Source organism: Manacus candei, unplaced genomic scaffold (genome assembly GCF_025592945.1).
Source record: "Manacus candei isolate 608988 ecotype Guabito, Panama unplaced genomic scaffold, ASM2559294v1 h1tg000018l, whole genome shotgun sequence".
Classification (NCBI taxonomy): Eukaryota; Metazoa; Chordata; class Aves; order Passeriformes; family Pipridae; genus Manacus; species Manacus candei.
Window position 1 is genome coordinate 975,816 of NW_026138066.1, and position 14,344 is coordinate 990,159.

The window sequence follows — 14,344 nt, forward strand, 5'->3', positions numbered from 1 at the left end:
ATTTCACAGATGTACACATCTGCAGGCCCACAGATGAAAGAGACCATGGCATAAGTGGTATATGTCTAACTCTACTTTTCGATGTGGTATTCTGCTCATAAGAGAAGATAGTCTTTCATACCACAGCTGCCAGTGAATTGTCGGTATAGTAATTGCTAGCTGAAGTAATGGCAAATTGACTCATGCAATCATAAAAGATTTAAATAGGATGAAAATTGCTACTGCATAGATTACAAAAGGAGACTCTTGAAACCAAGTCTCTGAGACACATAGAGACAGAAGTATGATATGTTGGGGTCTTTCACAGTAAAACAGTTTGTTGAGTTAGAAGACTTGAATTAGGGATCTGGCTGTGCCACAGTACATATCACTGTGTGCTTTCTGGGAGATGATTTTATATCCCTGCTTCATGGTAGCATTTCCTTATCTGTATCCTAACAATATTACTTTTGTTTGTCGTGCAGTGGTGGCATCAAGCTTAATTAATGAGTGTATTTAAAGCTTTGGCACAACTCAGCTGAAGGGTGCTATAGAAGGACAAAATCTACACTTTTTTATCAGTCAAAAGTGGGAGTGAATGCATGAGAAAAGGTGCATACCAAGTAAAGAACGGCTGAAAGCACATGAGCTTTCAACTCTATTATTTTTTAACAGTTATTTCTTGTGATATCCAGCATATATCTAACATGAACATTTTTCCAGATTGTCTAATTCTCGAAGCATCGCTGTCCTCAAGCTCTTGGAATATCACACAAACATTTCAGTCAAAAAAGTAAGAGTCTGGTTCTTCCTAAAGTTCATTGAGGGATTGATGTGTGTGGGGTGTGGGGGACTGAAGTCATTCATCATTCTATTTTTGGTATTTCTTAAGGAACTACATACATTTCACTGAAGATAGTAAAATCCCTTTTCTTGGCCCACTTCCTCCTCCTTCTCTTTTCCTTTTTTGGTTTGGTTTTTTTTTTTTGTGTTCTTAGAGAGCTGCTACTTCTGATGACTCTCTCATTTAATGGGACCCTGACAGCTAGCTGTAGGAGAGTCATTATAGTGACTGAATCTACGATGCGTGCCTGAAGAGATAATAAAGGATGTCACAATGACATTAAAATCCTTTTTGTCCTTGGGAAAAAGGTGAATTCCTGGTACTCAGGATAAGACCTAGAATAGAGGAGTCAAGAGATTCTGTAAAAATGACTTTGTGAAACTGTTTTTTATTAGACCCAGATGCAATTTAAATATGGTCCATGGCTAATGAATACAATTAAACCAGAGAGTAATGTCTAATCTGCTAATATGAGTAATGAATACCTATTCTTCTGCACACATTATTTTTCAGAGCCACACTCTTTTTGAGAGCTGGCAGAGGAAGCACTCGTGCCCAGTACATGGCCTAATCCTTTATGATAGGAGGTTGTTAATATTTAGAAAGATCTGACTAATATACACCATAGATAATTACAGTATTCTTGTTCAGAACATTCCTTCTCTATACAAAAAGACTAATCCGTAGGCACCTGGGCTGAAATTAACTCTTGCTTTTTGGGAAGCGGCACATCACTTCCCTGTCCCTGGGGCAACACAGGGAAGGAGTTGTCTTCCTCTAAATCAGAGCATTTCTCAGCATGTGTGGAGAGGAACTGTGCTGCCCTTGGCTCTCTTCCATGCTTATAGAGGCATTGCAAAGCAAGATAGGGACAAAGTAGTCTCCAACAGGCGTCTTTTTTGGTAGGAGAAGGCAATAACAAACTGGCGATACTTGCTAGCACTACTCACACAGAACAGAAATTCAAGGACAAGCTGTTAAAGAGTCAGTGATGGTTTTCTGCCCTTTTCTGGTTAAAAAGTACTACCTGACCACTCATGAACTGGAGTAAATCACAGCAAAATGAAACCAAAAGTGTTCTGTCTGCTTCCTGCTTCTTTTGAAATTTATGACTTTAAGCATCTCAGCACAGATTGTATTTCATAGTAGATTTCTCCTCAGAATAAACACAACAGAACAATAGGCTTGGAGGGTAAACACAGGTTATGTGTTTTATCCATTTCATTACATGTTTGCCAGGTTGTTCTCATGGGTTTATGCTTCTTTTCTGTCACTTGAAATTTCACATTCATGACTCAATCTAGATTGCGTTCCTGTGTCTTACAAAAACTCTCTTTCTGTGTTACCAGCTGCTCACAGTGTGTACACAAGGGTGAATGTGCCAGCTGTAAATGGAATCGTGTCTCTCCTGCCACCACCTGCCAGGTGAAGTTTGTTGGGGAGAACTGGAATCCCCTGGGATGCCTTTTCCTTGTGGTTTTTTATGGCTGATCAGCAATCTTTCTCTTTTTTTGTCCTGACATGGAGAAATGCTGATTTTTTTTTTTCAGGATAATTGTAACGCAACTGCTTCCAAGAGGATCACCACTGCACAGAAAACAGAGGTTAGTTAGCATTTTAAGATCGGCACTATTGAGGTTCTGAGGGTTGCGGGAGAATTTATTTAAAGTGGGAGGACTTTGCAGAAGGAATAGAGATATGGTTGAAAAGGCCGTCAGTTGGTAGGCAGAACCTGTGTGCTTTTTAGTGTTAAAAGGTACCAACAAAAACTTGTGTTTCAGATCCAGGCGTTGAGACAGTGAACACTGCAATTGTCATGTGCCTACCTCTAGATGCAGTATTTGCAATATTGCTTTAAATGCCAGAGTCCCTGTATGCTGTATTTAGGCACTCCACAGGAGCCAGCACACTGAGGGCTGGGATGTGTAAGCTGACCAACAAAAAAAAAAACAAAACAACAAAAAAACACAAAGGAGAATGTTTCAGACTTAATCTTTTACCTAGACTTAAAAACATGTTTGAGTTCTGCTGTCACAGACAACTCTGTGAAACTAGACTTCAGAGTCTCAGACCTCTTCCTCATTTTATGCAGCCAGATCACAGCTTCTCCTGAAGCATAGCTGCCAGGGGAGCAGAAGGAAGGGGAGCATGTGCCACCCAGTGTCTGCATAACAGAGAAGTGGCTAGAGAATGAGTCCAGGAACTGAAATCCCCGAGTGTTAGTAAATCTCTAGTTCACACTTCCAGAAAAATTTTCTTGTTTCCAGGCTGTAGACAAAACTGGAGGTGGAGCTACTCTCCATCTATCCCACACAAACTGGATCACTGGAAAGGAAGAAGTGTCACTGGTGCCACAGTACCTGCTGAATCTGGTTGCTGAGTTCTCTATAGAAATCATATCGATTGTATGTGTGCATACAATCTGAATTATTTGTCTCATAGGCCAGCCCTTTAACCTTCTGCTTCATAGGCCAGCCCTTTAACCACAAGGTTATCCCTTCATTCTTTATGGAACCCAAATGTTTTTATTTTCTCATAAAACTGAGTGATCTTTTGATCAGTGGTTGCTTATGACATGCAGGTGTTAGGAAAGAAATGAGTAGTGAGAAGAAATTTGACTGATGAGTAAGTACATAGAGATTTGCTTCCTACACTTTTTGGTTTCTGCTTTTCTGTGAGTGATGCACGGTTGTTATAAATAGCAGCTGTGTTCTTATCTCTAAATGTTTCATTAGAACTACCCAAACTTTTACCTCTGAAGGTAAAATTACCTCTTAAATTCAGCTATTCAGCTGATGTTTCTTAAACAAAATCACGAAATACATTTTGTTTTTCACAGAGACGAGTAGGATTGTTATACTTGTGCTTCTGAGCATTAATATTCTGGATTCGATCTGCATTTAAAGCATTATGTCTGGTGAAAGAACAGAGGAAATTCTGCTTTGCTCTGCTTCCAAGTGCATTAATTTGACATTGGTAAATAGTTGGAATTGCCTGGGAGATGGCTTTCTTCCACATGCCTTATCTTGGAAAGACAGTGATGGACAAGGCAGTGAAAGCACCAGAGGCAGTGCAAAGGCAGATGTTTATTTAGAAGTGATTGATCCATTCAGAGGACTTGAAATTGCATTTGAAATCCTGCTCTCCTTTGACTGCTGGTGCTTTAAGGAGAACATACTGGAGAGTGGAGAAAGAGGATTTGTGTTTTCCCATAACCCCAGCTGAGCATTTAGATTAATATACTTTTTTTTCAGTGGGAGCCCCCGCCCTCCTCCTGACTCCAGCTGCTGGTTTCCATGCATTCACCTTCCCCCTCCCTGTGCCAGAGCAGCAGTTGAAGTGGTTGGATTGAGTATGCTTGTCTGGGGAACTGATTTGGCTGGAAATAACCGTTGTCTTTCAGCAGGTTATTTTTCATCCGGGCCAGTTCCCTGATGCAGTTCTTCAGGGCCCTGTGCTAGCAGTGCAGAAGGGGCTGTGCCAGAGAGGGACTCCCTAGGGTGGCAGAGGCTGCTTAACCTGGGCTGCTGCCAGATATCTCTCCAAGACCTGCAGCCATGCTAACCACACCTCTGAGGATGTGGCTGCCACTGTTTACGCAGCCCCAGGGAAGTGTTAGGCTGTCCAGGGCAAGGGGGAAGCGGCTGCAGCTCAGAAATATGGAGCTCTATTGAAGTTGACAGGGCTGTGCTGATTTACATTACCTGAGGACCTGGTGCACGCTCTCTGTATGTCTCTTTACATGTTTACACTTTGATCACATGCCTCACAACTAGTGATTTTTATAAATATCCTTCTGCCTCTGCTGTCTCCCCTCTTGTTACTGGGCATCTCTCCCCCTGCCACATAGCAACTGGAAGGTCAGCGGCTCTCTGGTGCTGGGGAAATGAGCACTGCAGACCCCAGTGAGGACACAAGGTCCCTCCTGCATTCAGTGAGGAAATTCATGGTTTCTTTTGCTGCTGAAGAAAATGTCGCAGTCAAGCTGGGTGGGAATCAGGCTCTTGAGTAGCTGAGGCCAGCTTACCTCAGTGCCATGACTGTGCTGACTCCATGAGTCCAAGGCAAGATGCTGCGAGGGCGTCTGTGCCGTGTGGCCGCAGGGAAGGCACGATTTCAGAGGGGACTGAAACTGTTTCAGAGTGAACAGGTCTTCCCATGATTTCTTCTTGGTGTAAGAAAAGAAGCAAGGCAGGCTGGTAGAGAGACCAGCAGGAGCCCTGAAGCGTCACAGCATCCCACTGCACCCCTGGGCAAAGGATACCTCGCCTTTCCTTCACTGGGGTCCACGGCCCTTATGCAGCTCTGGGGCATCTCCGTGTTTGTGTGATATTGCAGTATTCTGGTGCTTCAGGGCTCCCTGCTGGTTACCAGTGAGAGCCCAAAGCAGTGTTTTACTCCTTTCTGTAGTAGTTGGCTTCTGGATTTGTGTGAGGATATTGACTGTCCTTTTGCACTGGAGGTTGGGCACAAGCAGAGGGACAAGGTGTAGGTGAAGAAAAGCACTGGTGGTTTGCTAGCTTTAATCTCTTAGATTTCTGCTTCAGTTATCCTGTCCCAAGGGTTAAACTGATGCCTGGGTAATCATGGGAGTAAATTTTCCCCCTCAGGCTGTTTGTGAGGGATTTCCTTTGCCTTCCTCTATTATCCGTACCAGAGGTCATCTTAGAGGCCCTTCTGCAGACCCTCTGGCCTCAACCTTTGCACTCTCTTGCCATTTCCTAAGGCACAAGTGAAAGCTTTCAATCAGTGGTGACAGGTGACATTAGCTTTGGAGTGCTCTGGAATTCAGTGAGCCATAGTAGCATGTGGGGACAATGTGCTGGGGACCTTTCTGAAATGGGCAAAAGCTGTTCACAGAGGATGGTGGTGTGACACTGATGGTCCCCTCAGACCACCAGCCCAAAGTCTTAGTGCTGCTCTGGGTACATGAAAGGATTAGTGGATAGAGAAAAACGTGTGAGATGGACTTTCTTAGAGGTTTTGCACCAGCACCCTTCACAGAGTTGGGAAGAATGAACCCTGGTATGTGTCCATGGGTGCACAGCAAAAATCAGGATAATCACAATACTCTAAAAACTCAGTTTAAACTAGTATTATAGGCAGTCTAAAATCAGTCTAGAAATCATTTGCCTGAGAAGGTCCCAAACAGTTTGTGGTTTCACATGCGTATTTTCCTGTTTTTTCGAATATTTCAGTTTGTTTGAAAGATAGATAAAGAGGAAACCGTCGGTGTGCTTGTGAAACTGGGGAAGCAGCAACACTGATTAAACATGAGATGCTGTCAAATGTATCAAGTACATGCACTAGGGAAAAAAATCTCTTTTCTCATTCAGTAGTGTTAGTAAGTTAGAACAAGTAAATATAGACAATGAAAAGCACAGTTTAAAAATTGCCCACATTTCTATAAGACTGTGGCAGCATCAGAGTAAACTAGGATTGTTCTTAAATGCTGGAGAACTTCTTAGCATCAAAATGAAATACCAAAAAAATTCTCCCGCAGTTGTGTTGTACCTTTAGTTCTGTGCATGACTTTGAAAAGACTTTCTAGTAAAGTTAATTTTGAGGCTCTTTCTCAATTTTCCATTCGAGGATTTGACCCTGCTTCCCCTTCTCAGGTCATGAAAGATGCCTTCATTTGTTCCCCGATCTCTCGTAGTGACAGCACCACGGGTTTTGTCTTGTGTTGTTTCTTAGTTCTTCAGGGGTCACACAAAACGCATAATCTCAAGCTGGGTTTTTATGATACCTACCTTCCAGTATGTCAGACTGGGATTCTTTTAGGCAACTTTGTTATGGGATAAATTGAAATATAAAATACGATGGTAAAAATAGTTGGCTTGTAAAGAAGTTGTGATTAACAGTGCTTCCCAGGATTAAATTTAACAAGATTTGAAATTATTAATAAAAATGTATTCCAGTGCCATAAAATCTGCATTCTTGAGTGGTAGTCGTTTTTACAGCTGTTGCTTATCTGCCTAGCCTGTTTATAACCAGATTTTGTTTTGCTTTATTTCCTAATAGCATATCAGTATTCAATCCATTGAACCTTTGTGGATTTCTACATTAGGCAAAAGTGAAATAACAGTCAAAGGAGAAAACTTTACACATGCATCAGGCATAAAACTGATATTGACTGGGATCACTGGCTGTAAACCAGACGTGTGAGTTAAACTGAAAAATAATACTATTTACTTTTCATGGTGAAAATTATGCCCATTTTGCTCTAACAATATGGTTGGGTGAACAGTTGTAATGTACCTCTCCTCAGCAGAGCAGATGATGCTCTACATCTCTCTAGTTATACTTCCACTTTAAATTCCCAAAGGATGGAAATGAATTTGGTGTTTGGGTACAATACAAAGGATGGAGGGGTAGGTGGTCAGTTCTCTCAGTAATAGTAGGACAGTGCTGTACCTGTGGTCCTCTGTGCCTTCCAGCAGGCTAGAAGAAGTTAGGTCACAGGAAAGCCTCAGCTTTTGTTTGACAGTTCTCTGCTTCAAAAGATTCGCCATATATTCTAGGGTTCTGCTTGTAAAAGTGCAGACACCATGCCACGGAAGGAAATCTCTCATGCAACGGCTCCTGCTTTTCCAGTGTAACCCCCTAAATAATTAGGCTATCGTATTCTGAATCAGTTATTTTCAAGTGCAGCTGCAATGACTGCCTGTTATTACCGAGACCATTTTACACAGCTAGCACTTGAAAACATAATATTCCATTTTTACTTCAACCATGAATTTCCAGGGGACCACAGAAAACAAAAGGAGAGAAGGAGGGAAAGACAGGAAGTAGAGAGAAAGAGGAGGGAGAAAGGAGAGAAAGAAAAAGATGATGAAGATTCTTATTCTTGACTATCTCATGGACCGTGTTGGTAGCACGGAGAAGTACACAGTAAACAGCAAAATCACACATTGCATTACATAGCCTCATCCCAAGTTAAATATCTATACTGACTTCTGTGATTATTGTGTCACATAGAAACTTCATTCAAAAGATGCCCTACTTTGTCTTTTCAACTCCCTGCTCTCTCTGTCTGCCTCCACTTGGCAGCTCGGAGAGAGATTCAGTTCTCTTTTCTCCTTGTCACATTTGCTGTAGGTTATAGGCTTTGTGTAGTACCACCAATGAATGACATCTGTGTTTCAATGTTTGTCTGTTTTCTTTCTCCTCCAGCATTAAAGTTAGAAATGTGCTAAATGATACACAAATGACATTTGCTCTCCCACCAACACGCAAAGAGGCCAAAAGTATATGTATACAGGCTAATGGGAAAAAATGTTCACCACCAATGACCCTGCATTATGTTTCACTGCCATCATGTTCTAGAATCACTCCAAATACCTCCTGGATCAGGTAATTTTTGTCTTTCTCTACTTTTTATGTATTTATTCAAATGTAGTTGCACTGAGCCAATATGAGCCTTCTTTCTTGGCCAGATGCAGCTGATGCATACTTGGAAGACTGCTATAGCCTGTTGTGGAGGATGAATTTACACCCATGACCTGATTTAACAGATATTTTAACTTGATAACTGCAAGATGGATTCTGTGTTTGCAGGATTTTATAAACTTCTTCCTGCCCACCCCAGCTCTCCTTTATAGAAGCCAAAAATAGTCTATTCAGACTAAAGCTAAATCCAAAATATGGGTAGCATGTGTAAATTCTAACTCCGATTAACTTTGGTTTCTTGATACTAATATACCCTTCACCTGCAAAGTTTCAGTGAAATAAAGTGAAAATAATCACCCCTGCAGTGATGTGCAGACTTTACGACGATGTTCCCTAAAGCCAAAAGAGCCCTATTGAAGCCTCTGCTTGTTCTGTGGGAGAATCACAGATCTGGTGAAAGACTTACAGGGTGGTTTTTAAGATATTTTCAGCACAGCTTTCCACCTGTTCCTCTGCCTGCACAGTTTTTACCGGCTTGCAGGTTCTTAATGTGATATCTTTGTCATCAAGTGTGGATTTGAGGTAATGAGTTGGGCTGGCAGCTGCAGCAGCTGCGCAGCTAGGATGCATGCCCTCATCTCCAGGTGAGAGGCAGCTCAGGCAGCTGGAAATTAATAATACCTTAAACCACTCCAACTGTGTTCAGCAGAGATTGTGAGCCAGAGCCCTCAGACACAAGCACCACTGTGTGTGCTGAGACAGATGGTCTGAACACTGCCAAGAATGTTTCCTGTGAGGTGCCTGGCACGATCGATTTGTCCTGAAGAAGGCAAGAATTAAACATAGACTGGGCTGTACTGGGGCAGTGAAATACCATGATGCTCTTTCATCAAGATTAAATCATGGTCTGGCTCTTTGGCTGCATGAATAGAAAACAAGGTGAACAGTCCCTGAAAAGGGGTATACATATATATGCAATCAAGTAGTTTGGTTTTGAAGTGGCAAAAATGTTTACCATTACATTATGAGGAAAAGTACACCGTATAGGTCAAATTATCTTGTCCTGCAGTTTGACTTTATCATCTGCTACCAAAGCAAAATGCTCATGAGTAGTTCATGCACAGCTGAAGCCTTAATGCAGGACTCGTCTGTCTGTGGAAACACAGGTATTAACTTCCCTTCCTCCACATGTTTTTTTTTTTTTTTTGCAGTGGTGGTCGCAAAATTACTACAACTGGTCGAAATTTTAATGTGGTGGACAGTGTCATTATTTCAGATGACCAGAGATCAAACCTCACAGTAAGTCTAAATCTCCTTTATAATACCAAATAGAAGTATCTTGATGGATTAGGTTTTGTTCCTAAGGTTTTAGGAGATATCAGCAATTTCCAAACACTTACAGGCACATGTCAGTCACCCTACTGAAATAAATGTGACCACCTATAGGATTACAGTTGCACACATTCTTAGTACAAAACACAAATACACATAAGCTACTCTCTGCATAATTCCCTGAGCCTTTTTTTTTTATGGTCTAGAAAGTTATTCCAAATCTGTCCTTTTTGAGTCACCCCAATCTCCACATATGGGTCTGTTGGAAGAGGGGATTCTGTACTTCTCTCTGGCTCTGTTCTGAGAACCCAGATGGTGCCACTGCCTCAGGAAGGGGCAGCAGACTGTAGCTGATGTTGGGATGAAACCTTTTCTCCTAGTATTTAAGGAGGTGGGAATCTTGTTGACCCTTTGCAGCGCAGAGACCATAACACAGCAGCATCACCCAATGGAGTAAACAATGACCTAATGCTACAATGACTGCAGCAACCTCACTCTCTCAGGAGTTAAGTTGGAGAGCTTGTCTTACTCTTGTCACCTGCATTGAGGGGAAGGAAGGAGAAATGGCTGTCACAATTCCTGTCTCACTAACTGCAGGAAATAGTTACCTAAGCAGTGTGCAATCAGCCTTAAAGCAGTGTATGATAAATGTGCTTGAAGGTAGACACAGGCTAAACTCAGAAATTTTGCTGGGTGCTCTTCATGCAACCCTATCCTGATTGCATAGAAGAGGTTTAGCAGGTATCTGTGCGAAGTCAGGAAGACATTAAAATGAGTTTTGAGTGCCTCTGTTTGTAATTGTACCCGCTGTTGAGTTACAACTTTGTTACAACTTTGCTATTGCATTTCTAGGTCTCTAGGTGTCCTGGCAATGCATCTGAATATCATTACTTAACACCAAGCCTGAGCCACGCAACTGAGGGTAAAGTTGTTGATATGATGTTAAAAGTGGATACTACCTTTATACCATGTGTCAAATTACACTATCACCCTGACCCAGTGTTCATTAACTACCAGCTGCACACTGAACTGGATCCTGATCTGGAATTAAAAATATATGTAAGTTTGAAAGTAATAAAGTACAATGCCTTATTTTAAATAGTGTTTGGGGATACTTTTTTTTTCTTTCTGTATTTAGTGACTTTATTTTCTTCATTTTTTTTTTCTCTCTAGAAAGAAAATGATAACTTGAATATTTCTAAAACTGAGGTAGAGGTTTATCTGTCTTACATTACTGGTGCACAGACCAAAAAGATATGGTTCAGTGTCCAAAATATTACCAAAAAGCCAGACCGTAGCACCATACTGTGCAAATTCAAAAGGGAAGGAACAGACAAGATTGACTTTTCCACAGTGAAAGTTTTTGTGAGTACAGTTCCCTTTTGTTACAATTCAACAGTGTTTGAATGTTTATACAAGTGAAGTAAAATGTATCATTAAGGCTCTCATCATGAATATTCTCATCATGACTGTTCTTTATTGAGGGCAGAAGTGGATGCATTTTCTTCTCTCTTGATACTTGGTAGTACAGTTTTCTTCCTCATATCTAAGCACGCCTGCCTAGCTTAGGTACCACTGGCAGTACTGTGTTCATTTTCTGTCTGGTTACTGTGGTAGTGTCAGAGGTAGGTTTTGCAGTCCAAGCTGAGCTCCAGGAGAACAGTAGCTTGCCACACCTATGCCTGCAGCACAGACATCATCGTAACAGCATCACTGTCTCCAGAACCCCTCATCTTAGATCTGTAAGCAATCTGCTTCTGCAATATGTTCTTGAGGAAAAGGATTGTGTCCTCCCAGGCACTTTTTCCTACTAAAGTAGACAAGAATCTGTCTTCAGGATCACCACTGAGACAGAAGAGAAGGCATTTCTGGATGATAAAGGGGGTGAAATTCAATGTGCATTGGGAAAGCTAAAATGCTTTGAGCATGTGGCACAAAGCCAAGCCCAAATATACAAACATTAGCATGGATGTCAGAGCTAAATTGCAGCTTAAGATATTTGCTCCTTGAGTAAGATGAAGATACAAATTTTTTAGAATGTGATCATCACCATTTAAGAGGGAGAAAAATTATGCCAGACTCTTATTGCAGTGTGTGGTGGTATAAAACTGAAATAACTATTGACTTCAAGGCATATGGCTCATAGTAAAGATTAACAAAGCTATTCTTGACTTTGTATCACTGTTAACTGATCCTCCATCTGTGGATCCTGCCGTCTGAGCCAGTTATGGCATGGAAAAGCCTTTCTGAGTTTGGTGTTGCATTTAAATATTAATGTTGCCTTGCAATATCACATGCTTATCCTGCAGATTTCAAAGGAGTGACTGTCATAGAAAGGTCACTACTTCACTAAGGCAAATGCAGTAGTTATCATGTAACATTTCACTTCTAGTACCTTAAAAATTTTTTTTTCCAACATCAAAAAAAATGTTTACAGTAGTAAATGTTTTTTAAAGTAGTAAGTGCTTTTTAAAATTTTATAAATAAATCATAGAAGAAGTAGGACCACTGAAGAAAGGATAATGTAGGTATAAAAGATAATTTTAGCTCAAGAATAAATGTATCTTGCCTTAGTTTTCTGGAAGAAAGAGGATATTGAGTGTGGGTTCAAAGACAGAATGATCAGTCTGAAGAGTTGTCAGAGAAGAAAATGCCATTCTTGTGACAGAAGCAAGATTCAGATAGATCAAGGGGCTCAATACAGCAAGAACAGGATCATTCCTATCACAGCACTGAAGAAGAACTGACACATGATATTGTGGGCTAAGTAGAAAAGATTTTAGATAAAACTGCAGTCAGGAGACACACTGTATGACTGGAGAACAGCAAATATAAAACTAGTATTTTATGTAACAAAAAACAAACAAACAAACAAAACCAAAAAAAAAAAACAAAACCCAAACCAACCAAACAAACCAAAAACCTAGGCAAATGCAAACTTGCTGATTTAATCCCAGCTCTATGTAAAACTTTATAATGTATTTTGAATGAGAGGCTCATGAAAGACCTGGGGGTAAGTGGAAAATGGAATAATTGTCAACTTCTTTTTAATGAAAGCAGATCATGCTAGATATCTTTATTTTGTAACATGAGTGATTTCCTCAGCTACAAAAATGCGGTAGATCACACGTACCTGAAAGTCACTCTGGTGACTTAACATGGTGATTATGAAGACGGTAGGGGTTAGAAAAACTGAATACTGTGTATGGGGAGCTGACTGGGCAGTGTTGATGATATTATTTAATATCACTAGTGCCTTGAACACAAAAATAAGGCATGCACTAATAACATTTACTGATGACATAGAGCTCAGAGGCATTACCAGTCCAGAGAAGGTTTTATAATGTCATGCGGAAAAATGAATTTAGAAATAGCAATTGGGTTAATTCAGGTGTATCTTATTTAGTTTATGATTCATAAGCGAGATAAAAGATGAGGAAAGAAATGGGACCACTGGATAGGAAGGTTATGGTGAAGATTAAAGATAATCCAAATATGAGCAAAAAATTAAATGAGTGCTTTGTCTCACGTTTCAATAAACAAAGATGAGTAACAGAAATTTCTGCTTTAGGTATTGCACAGTTGGACACAAGTAGATAAAAGCAGGTGTATTAGTCACAAGATGGTTAATGTATTTAACCACCAACGCATTTCAGCCTTGGAAAAGGCAAATGGGATCCTAGGAAGGCTCAGACCAAAATAACTTTTTATAGGAACTGTGAAAACATAGAAACATCAGAGGAAAAATAACATCTGCTGAAGGAAATAGATCTGCTTTGTATTCTGTTCCTTGTGGCCCCAGAAATATAAAGGCTGTGTCCTTCCAGCCCTGTGGGGTGTTTTTGCTTGCTTGTGTCTGTGTAGCTGCGATGTGACTATCCAGTTGGCAGGCTGCAGCTGCCCTGGCTGCTCACCTCCTGTGACAAGCCAGTGATTGCAATCACCAGATCTCTGCCTTCCCTGCTGTAACCCAAAATAATTTCAACCCAACCCTCCTTTTCAATTATCTCAAGCTCATTTCTATCCCTGGCACTTGGTGGTATCTTTTTATGTGTCAAAGCATATTTTTACATCTAGTCTGTTTATAGTCTTAGCTACCCTTTATTTATGTGCTTTCACAGTCCTCTTTGAGATCCTCCTTTGTGAAATTTCTTCTGCCGTAATTATCAGTGGTGAATGCCTCAGTTTGGCATCTGGCAGACTTCAGCACTTTCATGTACTCCTAAGAATTAATGCCTGTCCTGCCTTTGACAAGCCCACTGGCTATTGGGGGATGTTGTCCATGTATTGTGTGTTGCTTTTTTTTTTTTTAAGACCTTCAGGAATGCTGTACCTCCTACACAAAGAGGTTGAAAGTTCTGCAAAGAAATAGGGAAGAGGGCTGTGGGCCAGTTGTCTTATGAAAAATTTTACTTCCCTCATTCTTAGCATGAGTCTTACACTACTTTTCTGCTCAGCAGAGTAACACTGTGGGTGCATATGAATGTTTTTAATTATTAATGTGTGCCTTCTTTGCTTCAAAATGCCAGAATGTTTAGCAGCGATTCTGAAGGGCATGAGCCACTTGGCCAGCTGGAGGCCAGTTCTTGCCATTCCTTTGAGGGCTCTAATTTGCAGCAAGAGCATGACAAAATGTGGTGCTGCATAAGGACCTCCAGATTTTTATCATCACTGCTCTGTTGTCCTGCTTAAACATCAAATCCAGTAAAAGTTAACTTTATGTTGATTCACATATGTTTTCCTGAATTGCTGCTGTCTTCCCAATAATCTACCATGATCCTTATGTACCTTACATAC

General features: G+C 40.8%; 1 protein-coding gene across 1 annotated transcript in view; it reads left to right on the top strand.

The window, feature by feature from the left end:
• Positions 1 to 14,344, top strand: part of PLXNC1 (plexin C1) — a 70,212-nt gene that overhangs the window by 23,821 nt on the left and 32,047 nt on the right. The window contains exons 7-14 of the mRNA XM_051784029.1: positions 703 to 772; positions 2,173 to 2,248; positions 2,374 to 2,427; positions 6,848 to 6,987; positions 8,000 to 8,179; positions 9,427 to 9,514; positions 10,400 to 10,606; positions 10,721 to 10,912. Of these exons, the coding sequence (XP_051639989.1) occupies positions 703 to 772; positions 2,173 to 2,248; positions 2,374 to 2,427; positions 6,848 to 6,987; positions 8,000 to 8,179; positions 9,427 to 9,514; positions 10,400 to 10,606; positions 10,721 to 10,912 (1,007 nt within the window). The remainder of the gene's footprint in view (positions 1 to 702; positions 773 to 2,172; positions 2,249 to 2,373; positions 2,428 to 6,847; positions 6,988 to 7,999; positions 8,180 to 9,426; positions 9,515 to 10,399; positions 10,607 to 10,720; positions 10,913 to 14,344) is intronic.